At 36.4% G+C, this 17486-nt stretch overlaps 1 protein-coding gene and 1 long non-coding RNA gene across 7 annotated transcripts in view; one reads left to right on the top strand and one right to left on the bottom strand.

The window, feature by feature from the left end:
• Positions 1–555: 555 nt before the first annotated feature.
• On the bottom strand, positions 556–9751 carry RER1 (retention in endoplasmic reticulum sorting receptor 1). 3 transcript variants are annotated; one of them, XM_063353656.1, is made up of 7 exons: positions 9622–9751; positions 6508–6593; positions 5850–5954; positions 4773–4872; positions 4221–4299; positions 3981–4116; positions 556–3095 (listed from the first exon to the last, which is right to left on the bottom strand). In XM_063353656.1, the coding sequence occupies exons 2-7, from the start codon at positions 6586–6588 to the stop codon at positions 3006–3008; spliced, it is 591 nt and encodes a 196-aa protein (XP_063209726.1). In that variant the 5' UTR covers positions 6589–6593; positions 9622–9751; the 3' UTR covers positions 556–3005. The 3 variants fall into 3 exon arrangements, with proteins under 3 accessions (XP_063209726.1, XP_063209728.1, XP_063209727.1); XM_063353658.1 differs by lacking the exon at positions 9622–9751 and adding an exon at positions 9405–9579; XM_063353657.1 differs by lacking the exon at positions 9622–9751 and adding an exon at positions 6919–9385.
• LOC134524034 (uncharacterized) overlaps positions 9750–17486 on the top strand; it is a 43206-nt gene continuing 35469 nt past the window's right edge. For 2 of the 4 annotated variants that reach the window (XR_010073476.1, XR_010073474.1), the window contains exons 1-2: positions 9750–9886; positions 10846–10941. This is a non-coding gene — a long non-coding RNA (uncharacterized LOC134524034). The remainder of the gene's footprint in view (positions 9887–10845; positions 10942–17486) is intronic. The other 2 variants (XR_010073475.1, XR_010073473.1) reach the window with 1 other exon arrangement.

The following is a 17486-nucleotide window of genomic DNA, read 5'->3' on the forward strand; positions in this document are numbered from 1 at the left end:
ATAACAAGGTTAACAATAAAGCAAGTTTCCTTGATTTGACAAACTGTAAATTTCCCTTAGATCAACAGAAGCAACAAATGCAAACCCATAGTAATGCAGACTACTCTGCACACTGATCAATCAACATCCAGCTTCCAAACTGAAAGCTCTTCTATCACTATTAGATAGCAAGACTTTTCATCAAGTAGTCTAGACATTTAGACTACAGCAATGTAAGATGCGTTGTTTCAAAAAAGCCCTAGTATATATACTAATAAAACTAATGCTTTGTTAGTTGAGCTTAGTTTCTATAACACAGCTTATGTTTTCTCTGTGTGGTGTTTTCTACAGTCTAACACAGGTAGGGAAGAAGCTGACTTCAGCCACAAGACCCTCTCCGCTCTTTATGGCAATTTCTATTTCAGCTAAGCCAATATTTCAGGAGGAGGGATTCAGCAGCATCACCTCATCAAGGTTTATTCCTGTAAGTTATTATTAGTTCAGTTATACAAGTATTCGGAGCAGCAGGGAAAAAGATTGTTAGTTGTTAAAATATCTTGGCATTCTCACATGATAGAAAATGTACAAGAAGAATTTATTTGTATTCTTTAAATACAGATGGGGAGAAAAAGCCAGATGATCCGCTCTGGATCATGAGTTACAGTTTCAATAAATCTTTCACAAGTGGCACTGAATATGGACTTGGGGCGGCAGAGGGAGGTGTGCTACAGTAAGAGCATTTCTTTTAAGATGGTTATTTCTACTGCAGAGATTGTGGTTAGCCAGTTAACAATTAAATCTCCAAGTGTTGTCATAAAAACACCAATAAAATTAGTTTAACTTTTCATCATATCTATAAATGGAATAAAAAATAGTTGCTGGTAACTATGCGAACACTTCATCGTTACTGTACAAAAGTGCTTTTCAGAGCTGCAATACCATCCCTTTCTTACACCAGAAAACTTTCAGGCATCCCTCACCTATTTAATAGTGTCAAGGCAACAGTAGAAGAAAACCAGTCCGTATCATGAATCAAAACATGACTACCTAAGGAAATCACTGCCTGATCTCTTTACTAAGACAATAGTAAGGAATTTAGTTGCACATAAAAACAAATATGAAGCAACCGATGACTGTGAAGTTGCCAAGCCAAGTTTTTCATGCATTCTGTAAGGGTAATTTATTTTTAGCACTCGTAAGTGATAAAAATAGAGCAAAGTTTAACAGAATGCCATCAAACTTGTCTGGCTGTTGCCAAGAGTCAGATAGGGAACTATACCATTGTCCCAACATCATCTACAATCCATATTTGAAAACTGTTAATCCTACTGGATGTAGAGCATCCGTACCTACCTAGAGAAGGATAAGGCATTAATCTCAAACAGCCACTAAAGTTCGAAATTAAGTGGAGATAAAAATGTCTGATTTGCAACGGATGTCATTAACACTCTGTTGTTTAGTAGGAGTCATCCCACTTGCTAAATTTAATGTTAACAAACATAACGAACATTGTATGTTTCTCCCTGATTTTCCCATGTTATTCAGAAACTCCAGCAAACCTGAAGACAGCTTCTCCAAATCAGGGCTTTCAGATTTTTAGGCAATGAACTGCAAGCAACCGTGACTGGTACTTTCATAAGGCTGTTTCTTGATACTGTGTTTCCATCATTTTAAGTTTTGACATTACTAGTTTCCACACTGCTAATAAACCAAACACACACAAACAAAAAACAACAGGTCAATGTGAACTAAAACTACCTGTAATTTTCCCAGGATTACTGTAGGATGAATTCCAGAGCTCCATAATGACTTCATTTGACAAAATTAGATGAAAGGGTTCCTACATACATTTTCCATTTAGGTGTCTGTTGAAGTTGCCACTATTCTCCATTCAGAATCTTCAAAGAGCTAATCTTTTCCTACTTTCTGCAAGTGAATGCTCCCTGAAGAGTTGAAAAGGCATTGCATGAAGACAAATTGAGGGTAACCATTATTGAAAAGGAGCTATAAATACTGTTAGATCAATATAGGTATATAAAGATAGAGAACAAGTAAAGGGGGACACTGTCTTTTAATAAATTTTGGAATTAAAAAGTCACTTAATAAAACTGCAGTTGTATCACATGAAAAAGTTTACATGCAGGTCATTTATCTCTCTTTTTTTTTTTCCCCATAGAAAATGAAAAGCTGTGTTAAAACCCACACGGTTTGTCTGCTGTGACCACTTTGGGTATATTCTGAAAAGGCTGCATAAAGTCAGCTTAAATTAATGAAGAAACCCTTAAGTATGAAAGAAACTCCAACTAATAACAATTAAAATATATATTTTTATAATTCCAGGTCCTCAAAGGAAATTGTGATAGAGTTTGAGCACAGTTTTGAGTGATCATGAGAGAGTCCAATTTTAGCATCTGCTAAGAGATGTAATGGTGAAACTGGCATTAAAACCCAACACAAATGACTTGCTTTAGAAGCTATATGAGTATTTTTTTCTTACTCCTATATATATTTGGTTGGTTAAACTCAGTAATACCATGCATTTAGGAAACTGGCTTAAGTTCTGCATCTATTTAGGTCTACTGAATTTTTCTATGAAAATAGCACACAGCCATGAAGCAGAAAACAGCATCATGTGTGCCATCTTACATTTTTCCTCCATATACGTGCACAGCACTTCAGGGTGATACTGAGCAAGAGAACTATGTAAAAATATCCAACTCTAAGCCATTAATCTCTCCAGTGCAATGGATCTTGAACAAAATACATTATCCCAAATCCATGGGATTATCCAAAGTTTCTCCAACTTCTTACAAAAGATAATAAACTCAATGCAATTTGGTTAGAATGCCAGTTTCTTCAAGAAACTGATATTTCAGATAAAAATAGCGAGATCCTCTTAAAATGAAAATTCAACTGCTTTGTCACCACTCAATCATTTTTTTATGAAGAAAAAAGGCATTGTTACAATGGCTCAAAATCGTTCCTTTAGTTAGAAGTAGAATTGGTCAACAGGTTGATTGCATCTTCTAGCTAGCAAAGGTCTTTCCCACATCTTCTTTCCCTTTGTATTTCCTCTTGCCGTGTGTGAAGGGTATATATCTGTACTTTATCATGTGCTGTAAAGAGAAAAGATCAATTTTTGAGGCAAGAAACTTACATATTTACAAAAATGTTTTATAATACACATTGCAAATTATAAAGTCCTCTAGAAAGGCAGTTCTTCAGTATTGTAAAGGTAATGAAACAGCTAATCATGCAACAGTATTGATTATAAGATTGGGTATGTGCCCAATCTTACAAATCTCAAATTTGGGTATATCAAACAACTTATACAGTGCAGTGACGATTACTGATTGTGAGATCACAGGAAACTGGAGAGAGCACACAGGTATTAATTCTTTACTACCCTTTAATCTTTAATTTACAACTTTGAATAACAGTACCTATGCAAAATTCTGCATGTCTGGGGGAAAAAAATGGTTCTTTTTTTAAAATGCCAACAAACCATGAGTAATTTGGTAAAAATGGCCTGAATGGCTTGCCTATGTTCTTTGTCCCCTTCTCTCCATCTACTTTCTCACACCAACTTGTCAGAACTTCCCTTTTCACCCATCAGAAATCCTGCAAGACCTCCTCCTTAAAAATAGCCAGTTAACTGAAGAAAGGAAGCGGATGAGAAATTGTAAGACTCATCCTGCATAAAAACCAGATACTGAATTCTAAGAGGAAAACCTTTTGAAAGCAAGCATAAGGTTTTGTAATATAATGTAGGAAGACTTCTTTTACCAAGTATTTTTGTTTTCCATTGTCTATATTTGCTCAAAGTTGCAAATATGCAGGACTTGAACTAATGTTCAAGTGTTAGTTGTTCAAGTTCCTCTATTAAAAGAAGTGCATGCAATACATTTAACACCTCTGAAGTGCTCAACCGGATGGACAGTTTGGAACAATACTGTAAATTCTGACATCACAGGAGCTACTATCTATTCTTGGCAACTTACCTTGATTTGCCTCTTCATCGTGATACAAAATAGCATAATGAAGTACATCACAAGGATTGGCCAAAAAACAGGAACATTGAAAGCCTCAAAGAACGTACATGCCATAGCAACCAGGATGCCTTTAGTGGCAGAGTGCCTTCAAAATAATATTAACAATTAATCTTTCAACACCGGCAACCGCTAATTTGATGCAGATATTTATATTTTTCAAAAACAGCATGGGCAGATGGATCCACTCACCAGAATTTAAACTCTGGGAGCCTTCTAATGAAAGGCCGAAATTCTTCATTTTGCCTTGTAGGTAAGGAAGGACCATCATCTGAAAAAGAAAAAACCAACAGGAAAAAACACTCCAAACCACAAACCCCCTCACATTTATTTTCCACACTATTCAGACTCCAGATTTTTTTTCACTTTTTACCTTAAAAAAAAAAAAAACACAAAGAAAGGAAAACCTTCACTGTTACACATAGATTCCAGTTACAGTGGCTGTTTTTAGTGTAACTTAACATTGATTTCCCAAAAGAAAACAGGTAACAGAAATGAGTGCCAGGTCACTTGAGTTACTATGGGGAGAACTTCAGTCACATAAACCTTTCAAAACATAGAAAACTAATAAAATATGGAATATGTTTAAGTCCAGAAAAAAAAAAAGACAGATTTTATAGTAACTCCTGATTTCAAGTTGTATAGATTTTTTGCAAGTCTAAAAATACAATGTCATGCTAAAATCACACATTTTTACACTACTCAATAACTCAAAGTTATTGCAAAATGAACTATTCACCATACCTGAATCTTCCATTAAAGAGGGGTCTACCTTTGGCGATAAGAAAGCTATGAAGAGATTTAGATGGTAGATTCCCAAGGCATATGTCACAATGTACCAACCCTGAAGCAGGGAGGGAAAAAGAGCTAAGATTAAAGTCTTCCTGAAAAACATTTTCAGATACTTATTTTTCAACAAGGCTAAACAACCTGGTTTTTCGTTTCCTTGATAAGTGCTTTTCTACATCCTCACATTAGCACAAAATTTTTCTGGACTTGTTAAATGAAATATTAAAATTTCTCACTATAGAAAATAAGCATTCTGACTCTATGAAAAGATGAAATCACCTTTATGAATCTATTTCTTTTATTTGTATACTGACAGATAACAAATGTAACAATTTCCATTTAAAGCTACCTAAATATTGACTAAACTTACTGCAATACACAATATAGATAAAAAATAATCTATTCGCCTTTTTAAGCCACGTTTTCTAAGGCATACTACTGTAAACCTAATATATTAATCAAAACAAGCCTTAGAACATGACAACAGTGTAAATCCCTCATCTATCAACAGATTTAATATGAAAGCTTTGCAGGCTTCAGTCTCCTAAATGTTCCTATTACTACCACCTGCACAGCTTTCACATTCAATCTGTAATCTTCGGGTTTTGGGAATAACTGACCTGCAGCGATAAAAATGCCGAAAAAGCAAATTCTTTATGGTTTGCATGACAGAAGGTAGCCATTGGCTCCTGAACATGTTCTAACATAGCTTTAAAAATAAGAGTAAAAACTTAATTGCAACTGAGTTTTCAGAGGTTTATTATATAATTTCATCAGAACCAATGGAGTATTTCCACTTTTTGTTGCCATCAGATTAATATCCTCAAGCAGTCACACATTCTCCATTCTGAAGCAGTAAGTTTAACACCAAAAAGATGCGTTCTTACTTCAGACTAATTTACCTTCTACTGTGTGTGATGTGACACTATGTGTAATTCCGAAGTAATACCATACTTCAAAAACATTCAACACAAAAAACAGAACAGTAACGAAACTGAAACTACTTTAGCAATAAATCCATTTTTTTTTTACCTGCAGTAAATAAACTCTAATCATGTAGATAAAACTCAGACCCAAAGTTACAATCCATCGCACTGCAGTATATGGAGTAGATTTGTCTAACCAGGACTGGTAGATCTAGGAAGAAATATAAAGTGTACATGTGTAAAATACATGATGCACAATGAATATTGTTTGTTACAGGATAGTATTAGAAATAGTAGGCATTTGTGAAGAGTATTTCGAGAAGGAGAGTAACATGAAACATTTGTATCCTTTATAACAAATAATTAAACATAAACATACAAGCATTTGAAAAGGTCTGTATTTTTACAAAGGCAAAAAACCATAATTTCTTAATGCTTGGGGCATTGTAAAGCAATTTAAATTTTCAATATTTTATGCAGGTTTATTTTCCTTAAGATGAATCTGACATGAAATCCAAAGTCACTCCTTTTTTGACAATAACAACATATATTTTCACTGTGCAATGTCACATATACACACATTAAATATTCCATTAAGCTATGTATTATAATATTAATATCTGTTACCTATTTTCAAAAGGCTTCAAAAGAAATCTTTTGTATAGATTTTAGTATTTCAACAATGATCCAAAACCTAATGCGTTTAAGAAGTTTCATTGAGACCTGCTTCTAATAGAGTCAGAAAAACCCTACAGAAAACCAACCTGTCCAAGTCTTGAGAAAAATCTATAGACCACAGAAGGCTTTCCATGCACAGACTCACCAATACTGTCCCCTTCTGACATGGTTGCTGTGGAAACAAAACATGATACATAGGTAACATTTAAAACAAAAATCTAAGCTCAGTGAAGCTTTACGGCACATTATCTGAACCAGCATTTACATATGATACTCTTTCGGATTGCCTTGTTTGAAACATTATTTTTAATTCTTAAAGAGAGGACGTTTATTCCAAAAGATGCTAATTTCCCAAAGATACTAATTTCCAAAAGATATTGTGAACAAAGCAAAGAACAGTATATTTTACAAAGGCAAGACAGGACTCAATCCATTTTAGGGAGGGGAAAAAAGGTCCATACAGAAATGCAGGAATGAGCCTTATTAGACATCTTCACCTTGATAAGGCAGGAGTTATAACATCTAAGCACTGAGATACGAACTGCAGCACCACCCTCCTGTCACCTCAGTTTCTAGAGGCAAAGAACAAAACTAAAATAAATATTTTTTTAAAAGCTGCTTAGGATTTTTAATTATTGAGTAACTAGATAGTGAAGAAGTTTAAGTTCAGGACTCTGTACACCAGTGGTTACAGATGAAAACTCTACCGTAAGTACCTAAACCAAATCACTGCCCACTGCTAGAAATATTCAATGAGTTTATCTATCTCTTGAACTCAAAAAGCTTAGCAGTCACAGAAAAGTTTTACGCATGAGCAAAACTGTATAGTAAAAGGGCCATGGTTCTGAAGTCAAGTAAAAAAAAACGAAGGGAATTATTTTTTAGTACATGCTTCTGCTACCAATTTAAGATCTTTATTTTTCTTTTCAGTTAAGCTCAACTAAGTTTTACAGTTCACTTCAAGATATAAAGCAAACAAAATAAAACAGATCCTCAACAGAAACATTTTTGCCACATCACCAAAAGCAATCCCTGACTTTACTTCCTGGAGTCCCCATCTGTGGGTGGGACTACATAACTCTGGGATAGTGGGAGTACTTTCAGCTCTATATTAATATCTCAAGAGCCTCAGATGATAATAAAGATATATGAAATACTACTAAATGAGAAAAGTGTAAGTTATCTTAAATACTGCAATACAGAAAATAATTTGAGACCGAGGACAATCCGGGGAGGCACAGAACCTTGAAGTTGTACATTTCTTTCTGTAAACATCTGAAAACTACATCCTATGGAATAATTAGTAAGTAGAAAAAGGGAGTCCTGTTCCACTTCAAGAGATAAGGGGATTCATTATGAGGCTTCAGGAGCTTCAGTCCACTTTGATTCAAGCTATAGCTAAAAAAAAAAAAAATCAAATAGAAACTCATACAATATAGATATGGACTTTTTCATTACAGGCAAAAGGAAGTAATTATTATTCTCCCCATTCACTGCACTGCAGAAGGAAGAAGTTACTCAGCATTATTAGCTGAGCATAATTTTGTGCTTTATTTTGAGGTTTTTTTTGAAATGTCCTGAAGTATAAAACCATAACAAAAATATATTCAATCTATTGATCAGATAGAAACTCTCTGAAGATCACAAACATAAAAACTCCCATGTTCTCAAAATTAATTTTACAGAGACATCCATAGCGATACGGGCTATAAGTAGACCTAACATTACAATCTTTTAAATGTTAACCTATGCAGATCAAGTGAAGATTCACATATCTAAGGCTACTGATGGCTTTATGACGGAGTAGGCAATTGTCTTGGTGTAAAAAATTACACTGTATGTGATTACGTACGAGACCAAGAAATACAACCAACGCTGTCTGTTTTACTGAAAAGAAACCTCTCACTGGCTCAGTTTAAGTAGCATAGACTGAAGTATATCACGTGACATAGTTTAGAATTTAGGTTAATATTTTTTATCACATGAAAACATTTTCATAAAGAACATCTGTAATTAGACTATTATCAAGAAAAGCAGTCATTGGCATTGCTTTGAAGGTAGTTTACAGTTAAGAACCCTAGTCAGATCTGATTGGTTTAAGGGAATAATTAAATCTAAACAGTAGCAAACCCTCTTTCATAAGTAACATAAGACTTTACTATTCAGCATAACGAGTTACGATAACCCTTCAGCCACTTCAGTAAAGCCAATAATTAGAAAGATATACAAAGATTAATATAACAATTGAATAGTTTGCTACTAGCAGAATACAGACTGGTACTAAAACTAAACCATATTAAAACGTTTTTCTCTGCTGAAAAATACCAAGTAGGCAAATGTATGACCTTCAACAATTATGCCTTTTACCACAATTGTTATGGTAACATCATTACAAATACCACTGCATCGCCAAGTTCTTAAAAAAGACAGGACCTGGGGCTGTAAAGACATATTAACTTAAGCCTCACTTCATTACATACAAAGACGTACAGAATTTTTAGACAACTCTCTGATCATGATCATTCTTAAATTTAAAACAGAAATGAAGCACATAACTAGCAAAAACACCTTCCTGCTCATGCAAGTTTCCTTATCTCGCAGTGGAAACGCCTTTGAAGAGCAACACACTAAAGCAATTTATCAACAACAAGGTGAATGGACAACCACAGGAAAATACTCCGTTCGTTGTGCAAACTGGTTTTTAACTCTAAAAAAGGCGCTGTTTGATTTTATCCATTACAACGGCGGCCCGGCCTGTCGGAAACTGGCGGCTGCCTCAGCAGCAGCAGCTGCCCGGCCCCTGGGGGCTCTCCGCACCCCGAGCGCGGCCCCAGAGAAACGCGGGGGGCCTGAGGCAACGCTGTGGGGACACTCAGAGCGCAGGAGAACGGCGCTGTATCGGCACAGAGACCAAACGGAGAGGACCCGAGCGAGGCCCGCTGAGGTGAGGAGGGCCTGTGAAGGGCTTGAGGGCAAACAGCACCTTAACGAGAGGGAACACGGGTCCCCCGGCAGCGGCCCCAGCGGAGCAGCTAGGCCGCGGGTACGGCAGCGGCGGCCAAGCCCGCAGAAGCTCCCGGAGGGGCCCTTCCCGACCGGGAACTGTCACCGCCTCCGCCCACCAGCCCAGAGGCACAAGCTCCCACCCCAGCCGCCCTCAGCCCCGTCCGGGTCGCCGACGCGGGGCTCCGTCTACTCACAGACACCCAAGCCGGGTTCTTCCTTCCGTTCCCCCTCCCCCCAGCTTCCACAGAACCGAGTGTGGCGTCACCGGCGGGGAGAAATCCACTTCCGCTTCCGGGGCGCCGCCATTTTCTCTGCCCGCCCCGCCTGTGGTAACCAGCCTTCCCTGGGGCGGGCCCGCCTCAGCCCGGCCCTGCGCCTGAGGGCGAGGACGAGTCTCCTCCTCCTGCTGCCGTCGAATCCGGCCTCTCGTGAGGATAAAGCTCCGGTGTTGAGGCGAATGTAAATACAAATGCTTTTCCTCGATGGGTTTGGTGTGTTTTCTGTAGCAGCGTTCCTGGTTTATGCAGGGGTAGTGCAGTTGCTAACGCTTCAGCTTCTGCCGCTCTCTGCGTTGTCTGGAACGCTTCTAGTGGCGCCTTTAGGTATTTAGGAGCCCAGGTTCCCGTTACAATGTAAAGTAAATATAAATAGTAAGCAAAGTAATATACTTATCTTCACGTAATTGTTTATACTGAGACTTTAAAATAGGTATCCCTGAGTAAAGTTAGCACTCTTACTTTTGTATTACTAGTTGTTTAATATTCAGCCTAGTCTTTCTGTATTGTTTAAATAATTTCAGTTGTCTTCTCTCTTTGTGTGCTGGGCGGGGCTGTGCGTAGGGCCCTCAAGTAGGGCCTGTTGGAGGAAATGGGGTCTGTGGGGTCTGCTCAGGGCCTGGGCCTGAGGAGCAGGAATGTATTGAGCTTCCAACAGTCCTCTTAGTTTCCTCTTTTTCTTTTGAAAAATAGTTTCACTTGTAGATCTTAAGCTTTTTGTATGCTGTAAGACAGAATAAGAAGGCAAATGGATCCTTCCTTTTTACACAATACAGTAAGTGGTCATTACCTGTAAAACTGGGACAGATGTAGAGCTTACAGACTGCTGTGAAAGTCAGGTCCTTGACTTCAAGAATTTTAACAATTGTGGTTCTATTCTGTTCTGTTAGAGCCAATAGGGAAAAACTTGATTTAGTGGTTTTAGTATTTCTGCATTGTATATACTTTGTAAATCCTTTCAGCTGGGGTCAGTGTTTAGATGCCAAGACAGTAAGTCTTAAGTCTAAAGTGTGTGAACGTGCTAACAATACATATGTATAAATTTAATCATATAAAGGAGAAAAATAGAGAAAGTTTTGACTTGAAAACAGAGGTGCAAATTTGTCTGTTAAAAGGGATTGGAAGTACTGTTTTATTTTCCAGGCCAGGACAGGCTGTTCTTTAAAGATGGAAGTTACTATGAAGGCAAGTTTGTTAATGGAGAAACTGTGGGGAATGGATTTCAATACTAGGCATCAGGTGAGCCTGTAACTATTACATACCCTTTAAAAAAAAGAAAAAAATCTCATTAAAATCTGATACATAAATACATATCATAAGCATCCAAACTGATTTAGTTCAAGTTATCAGTCTTTCATGGTGTTTATTGAAGAGTTGTATTTTTCGGATTTTCTTGTTGGCCTCACAATTTAGGCTGAGTTAACTTTCAGTCACCTCAGAAAGTTAATCAAATGTGTTACTGGTAGAAACCAGAAACACATATGATCAATTTTTGATAACAGTCTCAGTCCTTCAGAGATGCACACATATGCAGACTTGTGCTTGTATGAAGCACTCCACAAGCTCAGGTTATAATAGCTTCTCACTTCTTGAGACATTGAAGACAGGATATTTTATATATATATATTTGTGTGCACGGGCCTGCACACACAGTTTTATACCACTGGGTGACTCTCTAGCATTTGTTTTAAGACTGGATTAGTAAATTCTTCAGGCTTACACTTGTTCAGTAACTGGTCTGTCTCTAGGGTTGTAAGCATTTAGTATGATATTTAAGTTTATGCTAGATATGTGCTCAAAAGTGACAAGGTACTTTAGCCAAAAAAAAATCCTGATAGTACTGACAACAGTATTTTGTTGGTTGAGCTACTATTTATATTATGCAGAAAACAAAAGACAACAACTTAATGCAACTGTTTACTCAGCATGTACTGCTTTCAAGTTATATAATTTAACATAAAACAATAAAAACATATCAGTACTTTTTTTCAGGCAAAATAGTAGGTTAAATTTCTTTTTTAACTTGTTACCAGGTTAAAAAAGAGCTAACCAGCCTCCTGAAAAGGATCTAAGACATACCTGTGACCTAACCTTACAAGTGAATGATTTAGCCACGTGTTTCTACACTTCTAATTTCTTTCAGTGTGCTGTTTGTAGAGCCGTTCCCCTGAATGGTGGTAGTATATTATTCTCCTTTCTGTCTTTCTGCCCCGAACACTGTCTCAGATCTTAAGTCTTCTATGGTTCTGTTGTTCTCTGACAAAATTTATAGTATCCCTGGTCACTTTGTGTATTTCAGATTAGAAAGCTAACAATAATGTACTTTGAGAATAATAATCATGACCTTAATGGATATAAAATTTTCAGTACTGCTTGTTTTTTCAGCAGCCGGTTTTGACATAGTGCAAGTAACTAGCAGAATCTACCACCTGCTTTAATGATCTGTTTTTGTCAATGAAAAATTGACAAAAACTATGTGACCGGTTAGCCATTGGGCTTGTGTACACAGTATTTATTAAGTTTATACCAGTACATTCTGGACAGATATGGTAATAGATCAGTATGCTCTGAAGTCCAAAAAAAAAAAAAAAATCAAGGTACAACTCCAGCAAAACATGTGCCTACGTAATATGAAAGTAAACAGGAAATATGTGAAAACTAATTAGAAGAATTATGTATGGGCAGAGCAGGGGATACAAACCCAGTCATAACGCAAATGGTAAGACTTGGTTCTGTGCCCAAAAAAGGGCAAGTTACTACAAAACTCAAATTACAGGTCTAGAAATTCTGTCTGCTTTGTCCACATAAACTTTTGCGCATGAGATTTGGAAGTTTGTTTCATATGGTTGGATAGCTTGGTGAATATTAAACTTTATTGCTAATCAGTTAGTGTACCCATACTTTGTACAAATAGTTCTATGCTTGTAAACGGTGCGTAACTGCAGGGATTTTGAAAAAATCTGATTTATATTTTTTTCCTTTAGTGAAACAGTACCTTGGACATACTGAAGTAATCTGCTAGAACAAGAAGAACATGGGCAAATATTTCAGGCTCTAGGGTATTGTTCTAGCATTACTTCTATGTGGTACAGGATAGATTGAATAATGGCATGAATATTGAATTTGTCTGTTTTACCTTTTCAGTTTTAACTGTAGGCTAGATTTTTAGATCAAGCTTTTGCAAGTGATAAATTTTTAGCATGTGGATTCAGCCAGTTAATAGCATATTGTAGTCTGTGAACCTTCAGAGATTCAGGTCAATTTATGTCCAGTAAACAAGCAATAATTATAACTATGTCAACAGAGGAGTCCAATAATAACAAATAACTCTAATTCATCTACTGCTTAAATGTAAAATTAAGCATTTAAAAATTGGGTAAAAATGCTGTCAAGAGATGCTAGATAGAAATTATAACTGAACACTAGGGAACATAAAACAACACCCCTGAAAGCTGCTGATTTAAATAAATAAACAAATAAAACCCCAGTGACCTGTGGTGGCCTGTCTGGTTTTAGTGCGTATGTATGTGCACGCATTTGAGAATGAAAGAAAACAATGAAGTTTGTGGAGGTTAAGGAAGTAAAAGACTCATTTTCTTCATGAAAGTGTTTCTGTTCTGTGATTTCTCATTTCTGGCTGCTGCAAAAGTCCCAGTAAGCAGATGCTGTGTTCCATTCTGTCCCTGTTGCTACTTCTTCATATGTTTTGGCTGTGTTTAGTTTGTCTTCTTTCCCAGAGGAAGGCCTGCTGTTTGATACACCTGTTAACCACACTAAACAGGTGGCAAGCCTTATGGGCTTCTTCACCTGCAGGCTTTTGTTCTCCTGCCCTCCCCCTAGAATCCATTTGAGTTACCTGTTTGTAAGAGTCATAGTTGTTTCAGTTCTGATGCAAATATTTAAACTATTGGAATTTCAGTTTTTCAGAATTATACTGCATACTAGATGATAATACAAATTTTGAAGATGCAATAAATCTTCCCAAATCTTGATTATAATTACAATATAATGATATATATGGTATAAAAATATAAATAAAGCTATTGCGGATATAAAGACTGTGAATGAGTCTCCCTACTAGTAAATGCTGAGCTCTACTATTTTAATTACTTGTGGATAGGACCACTGACTACTGCATCACTCATAGCTCTAGTAATTTTTAGAAATTACTGTGTCTCGGGAGTGGCCTGGAAGTGTGCTGAACATGTTTCTGAATGCGTAATCTGTATATTTAATTGCCTTCTTGAGTGGTTTTAGTGATCTTAAGCTGATACATGGTTCTGATGCTTGATAATAAGATGTGCTAAGAAGACAGTGGGAAGATGTAATTAGCAGTCTTCATGTAAGAATAAAGACCAGTAAAGGTGGGGAGGAAAAAAAGGCAAACCAAATCTCAACCAAACTGCTATTTCTGTAGTTTATCTAGATTTTGCCATAATATACAGCATTTTACACTGAGGATTTGTTGAAAGACTGGTATTATGGTAGTCTGTCTTGCTAAAGAGAAACACTGTTGAAGGCTTTCCTGACTCAGCCTAACAGAGAAATCATCAGGGCTTTGCTTGTTACCTTCACTTCAGAAGATGGATTTTGAAAGGCCTTCAGAGAAGGATAAAGTAAGGTTTTGATGAAAACTATCAAACTAGAAAGAAACCCATGAAAAAAAATGATTGTGGAAGAAACTTCTCTTTAAAGTGGGTACTGAAGTGCCTGCAGAATTTCAGGTTTTGGTCTTATTCCAAAGTGCACGCTGATTTGATGATAAGGTAGTCTGTCAGATCACACAAGTTACTATATAAAAAATGCCAGCAAAACATTATTCTCAAATATGTATTGATTTAAAATTATATTAATACTTTATATTTATTTCCTTATTCAAGGATCAAAAGCATTGAAAAGTTGTTGTCTTTTTATGTGTATTAAGCCCGTGTGTTTTCTTTTATTAAAACTATTTGAGTGTCAAGAACTTTCTGAAATGTACAGACCTCTTTGAAGTTTGAGGGGGAAATAAAGCCTCGTGTGTGTATTGACATAAACTGATTTACATTTGAGACTATAGTTCTTGAAATAGATGTATATTCTCCCAAGTTCTTGAAACAGGCCATATAGAATGAACTATCTGAACGTGTTCAGCCTGGTAAGTAGTCGAGATATGGGAGAATTAATTCTGTGTATTTAAATATGGATGTGTTCATCTAAATTAGTGTCAACTGAGGCTGTATGCTATAATGCCAAATATTTTTACAAAGGAAAGCATGGTTCCGTCATTACTCGAATCTGCTAAGTAATTTTAACATGATATTTAAGATCAGGCACGTGCAAATAAGTTTGATGAATGGTTGAAGCTAAACAATGAAAATGATTGATAAAAGCCTAAATTAGAGCATGTGGAAATCATATACTGGTAGAGGCAGGCAAAATTGAATTTGAAATAAACAGAATTAATTGCAATAAGAAGTGTAGTAGCCACTAACTGAAAAATGGAAACCTCATCAATTAACTGGAAATCGCTTCCTGAAATAAAAACGAAGTGGTAAGTACTTATGACCTATTTACCACATCTTTTTGTATATTCATAAACAAATGTCCATCAAAGTTAGTATTTGTAAAATCCTGCTTAGTAAGAAACTATCCCTAGTAAAGCTACATGCGAATTTCTGTAGTTAATTCACTACTGCTCAGCTCTTTTCTTAGAACGAGTTGTTTTGAAGGTGTCACCCAGGATGAATAAATTCCGATCACTCAGGTTTTTTAAACACAAAATGAGTTGTGCTAACCTATTTAAGTAGCTGTTGAAAAACTGAACTAATATGATAATATCACCTTGTGAAATTATTACTGTTCATGTACTAAATGTTCTTATTTACTACCTGTAACATTTAATTGTTGTTTAAATAAATTCCATATAAACATATTTACTTTAGAGTTTAGAAACAATCCACAATTACATTGTGCAGTTACCAGAATAAATTCTTTATTACTGATTTTTAGGATAGGAGGATTTCTGTGGTTGATGCCCAGCTGATGATAAACAACTTTGCCTTCATCAGTTACTTTTCTTCATGAATTTCTTTATTTCTGTTTTGGCCTCTATTAGTAGATCGCAATGTCTTTGTGTCTACTGCATTGTATGTCTCTGAATCATGGAAAATACAGGACCTTACTGAAACTCAAGGGTTTTGTTTTATAGCAGAATTTCCTGTTCCAGTTTAAAAAAAAACAACAACAAACACAAATGAGAAAAACCCACAGCATAATACAGCCCATCACTGGAAGCTTGGAGCTTTTTCTTTTTCTCCATTTCCTGCTCCCCTTTGTGTACTAACTGGTAGCTCTTTTTCTGGAGGCCCCTATGTTGCTCTGGTTGTTCACGCCTTTGTTTCGCTGCATAAATGTGTGATGTATAGATAGTGCTTATGTGGACGTCAGCATTTCCAAACCTTGCATGTGTTGCATTGCTAAGCAACTTTTAGCAACACTTATCTCTCATCCTTATGCCATCTGGAAAAGAGGATTAGACAAGGAAATGTGCCAGAGAGAGACAAAGGCAAATCTAAGAAAGAGGTGGCTTAATTACTTAAGAGAATGAGTGACATTAATAGTAGGCAATCATAAGAATTGATTGAAAGCAAGCACAATGCCTTTACAGGTAGTGATAAGGAAGTACTGAGAAAGGTTGCATATTTTATATCCCCCATCCTTTTTGCTTCCCTAGAGGAAGCAGGACACAGCTGAATCCTATTGCGTGTTTGCATACAGTGATGCAAGATGAAAGCCCCTATGATTTGAGTACAATTCCAGTTACAGTGAGTTTTTTCTAGACCTTCTTCCAGTTTTCTACTGAAAAGTATGTAGGAGTATGACTAGCTGACTACTGTTTTAAAGGTCTCTTCTGCAAGGCAGAGAAGATTGTGAAAATGCCAGTGGAGCTTGAAGCTTGCGTACATTAGTTACCAACAATAGTGCTGTCCCCGGGATAACTGCTGAAGATAGCATCATGTGCTTTAATGTGATGGAAGGAATAGACCAAAGCAAGCAGTATCAGAAGGATATTTCCAAAGAACTGCTTTCTCTTTGCTTTTATATTCTAGCTTACATCTCTAATTGCTAAAGGTGTAAACAAAGTGATGAACTTTAGCCACCATATCCATCTGGAGTTTCAGCTGGGTTCGCACACCTTTTAGAATTATAGTAGCATTTTATTTGGTACCTTTGCTGTTATCACATGAAAAGCCAGTTATCCAACTTAATAGAAGAATGATCACTTTAGATTTTAAATATTCTTATTTTCTAGTTCCCTAGGTACTCTAACATTGAAAGAAAGTTGTCTGATAGCTAAACAGGAATTAGTACTGCGTAAAACAAGTGACATATTTGTTACGGAGTTGTTTTACTTACCATACCTGGACTTTTGACTGTTCTTGGATCGTTGCCTGATAATTTCCTTATCAGTTTCAATTGTAAACTCTTCCAACAATACGGGAACAATTCAAAATAATATTCAGTGCCAGCTCTGTGCTTCAAGATGACTTTTACATGTATGTTGGAATAAAAGCGCATACTACCATATACAATACTATACTTTCTTCTCACATCTGAAACTGAAACCAACATTCCTGATTGTGACCTTCCCTGTCCTGTCAGCAAATACCTGTGAAATGTCTAACAAATTTTCCTATCCTCCTGTAGTATAGGACCACAAAGAGGAATCTGTTGACTCTGCTGTCAGTTAATGTTAGCAAAATTGTGTCTGTGAACTAATAATCTCAAGATTATACTATCTT

Source organism: Chroicocephalus ridibundus, chromosome 16 (genome assembly GCF_963924245.1).
Source record: "Chroicocephalus ridibundus chromosome 16, bChrRid1.1, whole genome shotgun sequence".
In the NCBI taxonomy this organism is placed as follows: domain Eukaryota; kingdom Metazoa; phylum Chordata; class Aves; order Charadriiformes; family Laridae; genus Chroicocephalus; species Chroicocephalus ridibundus.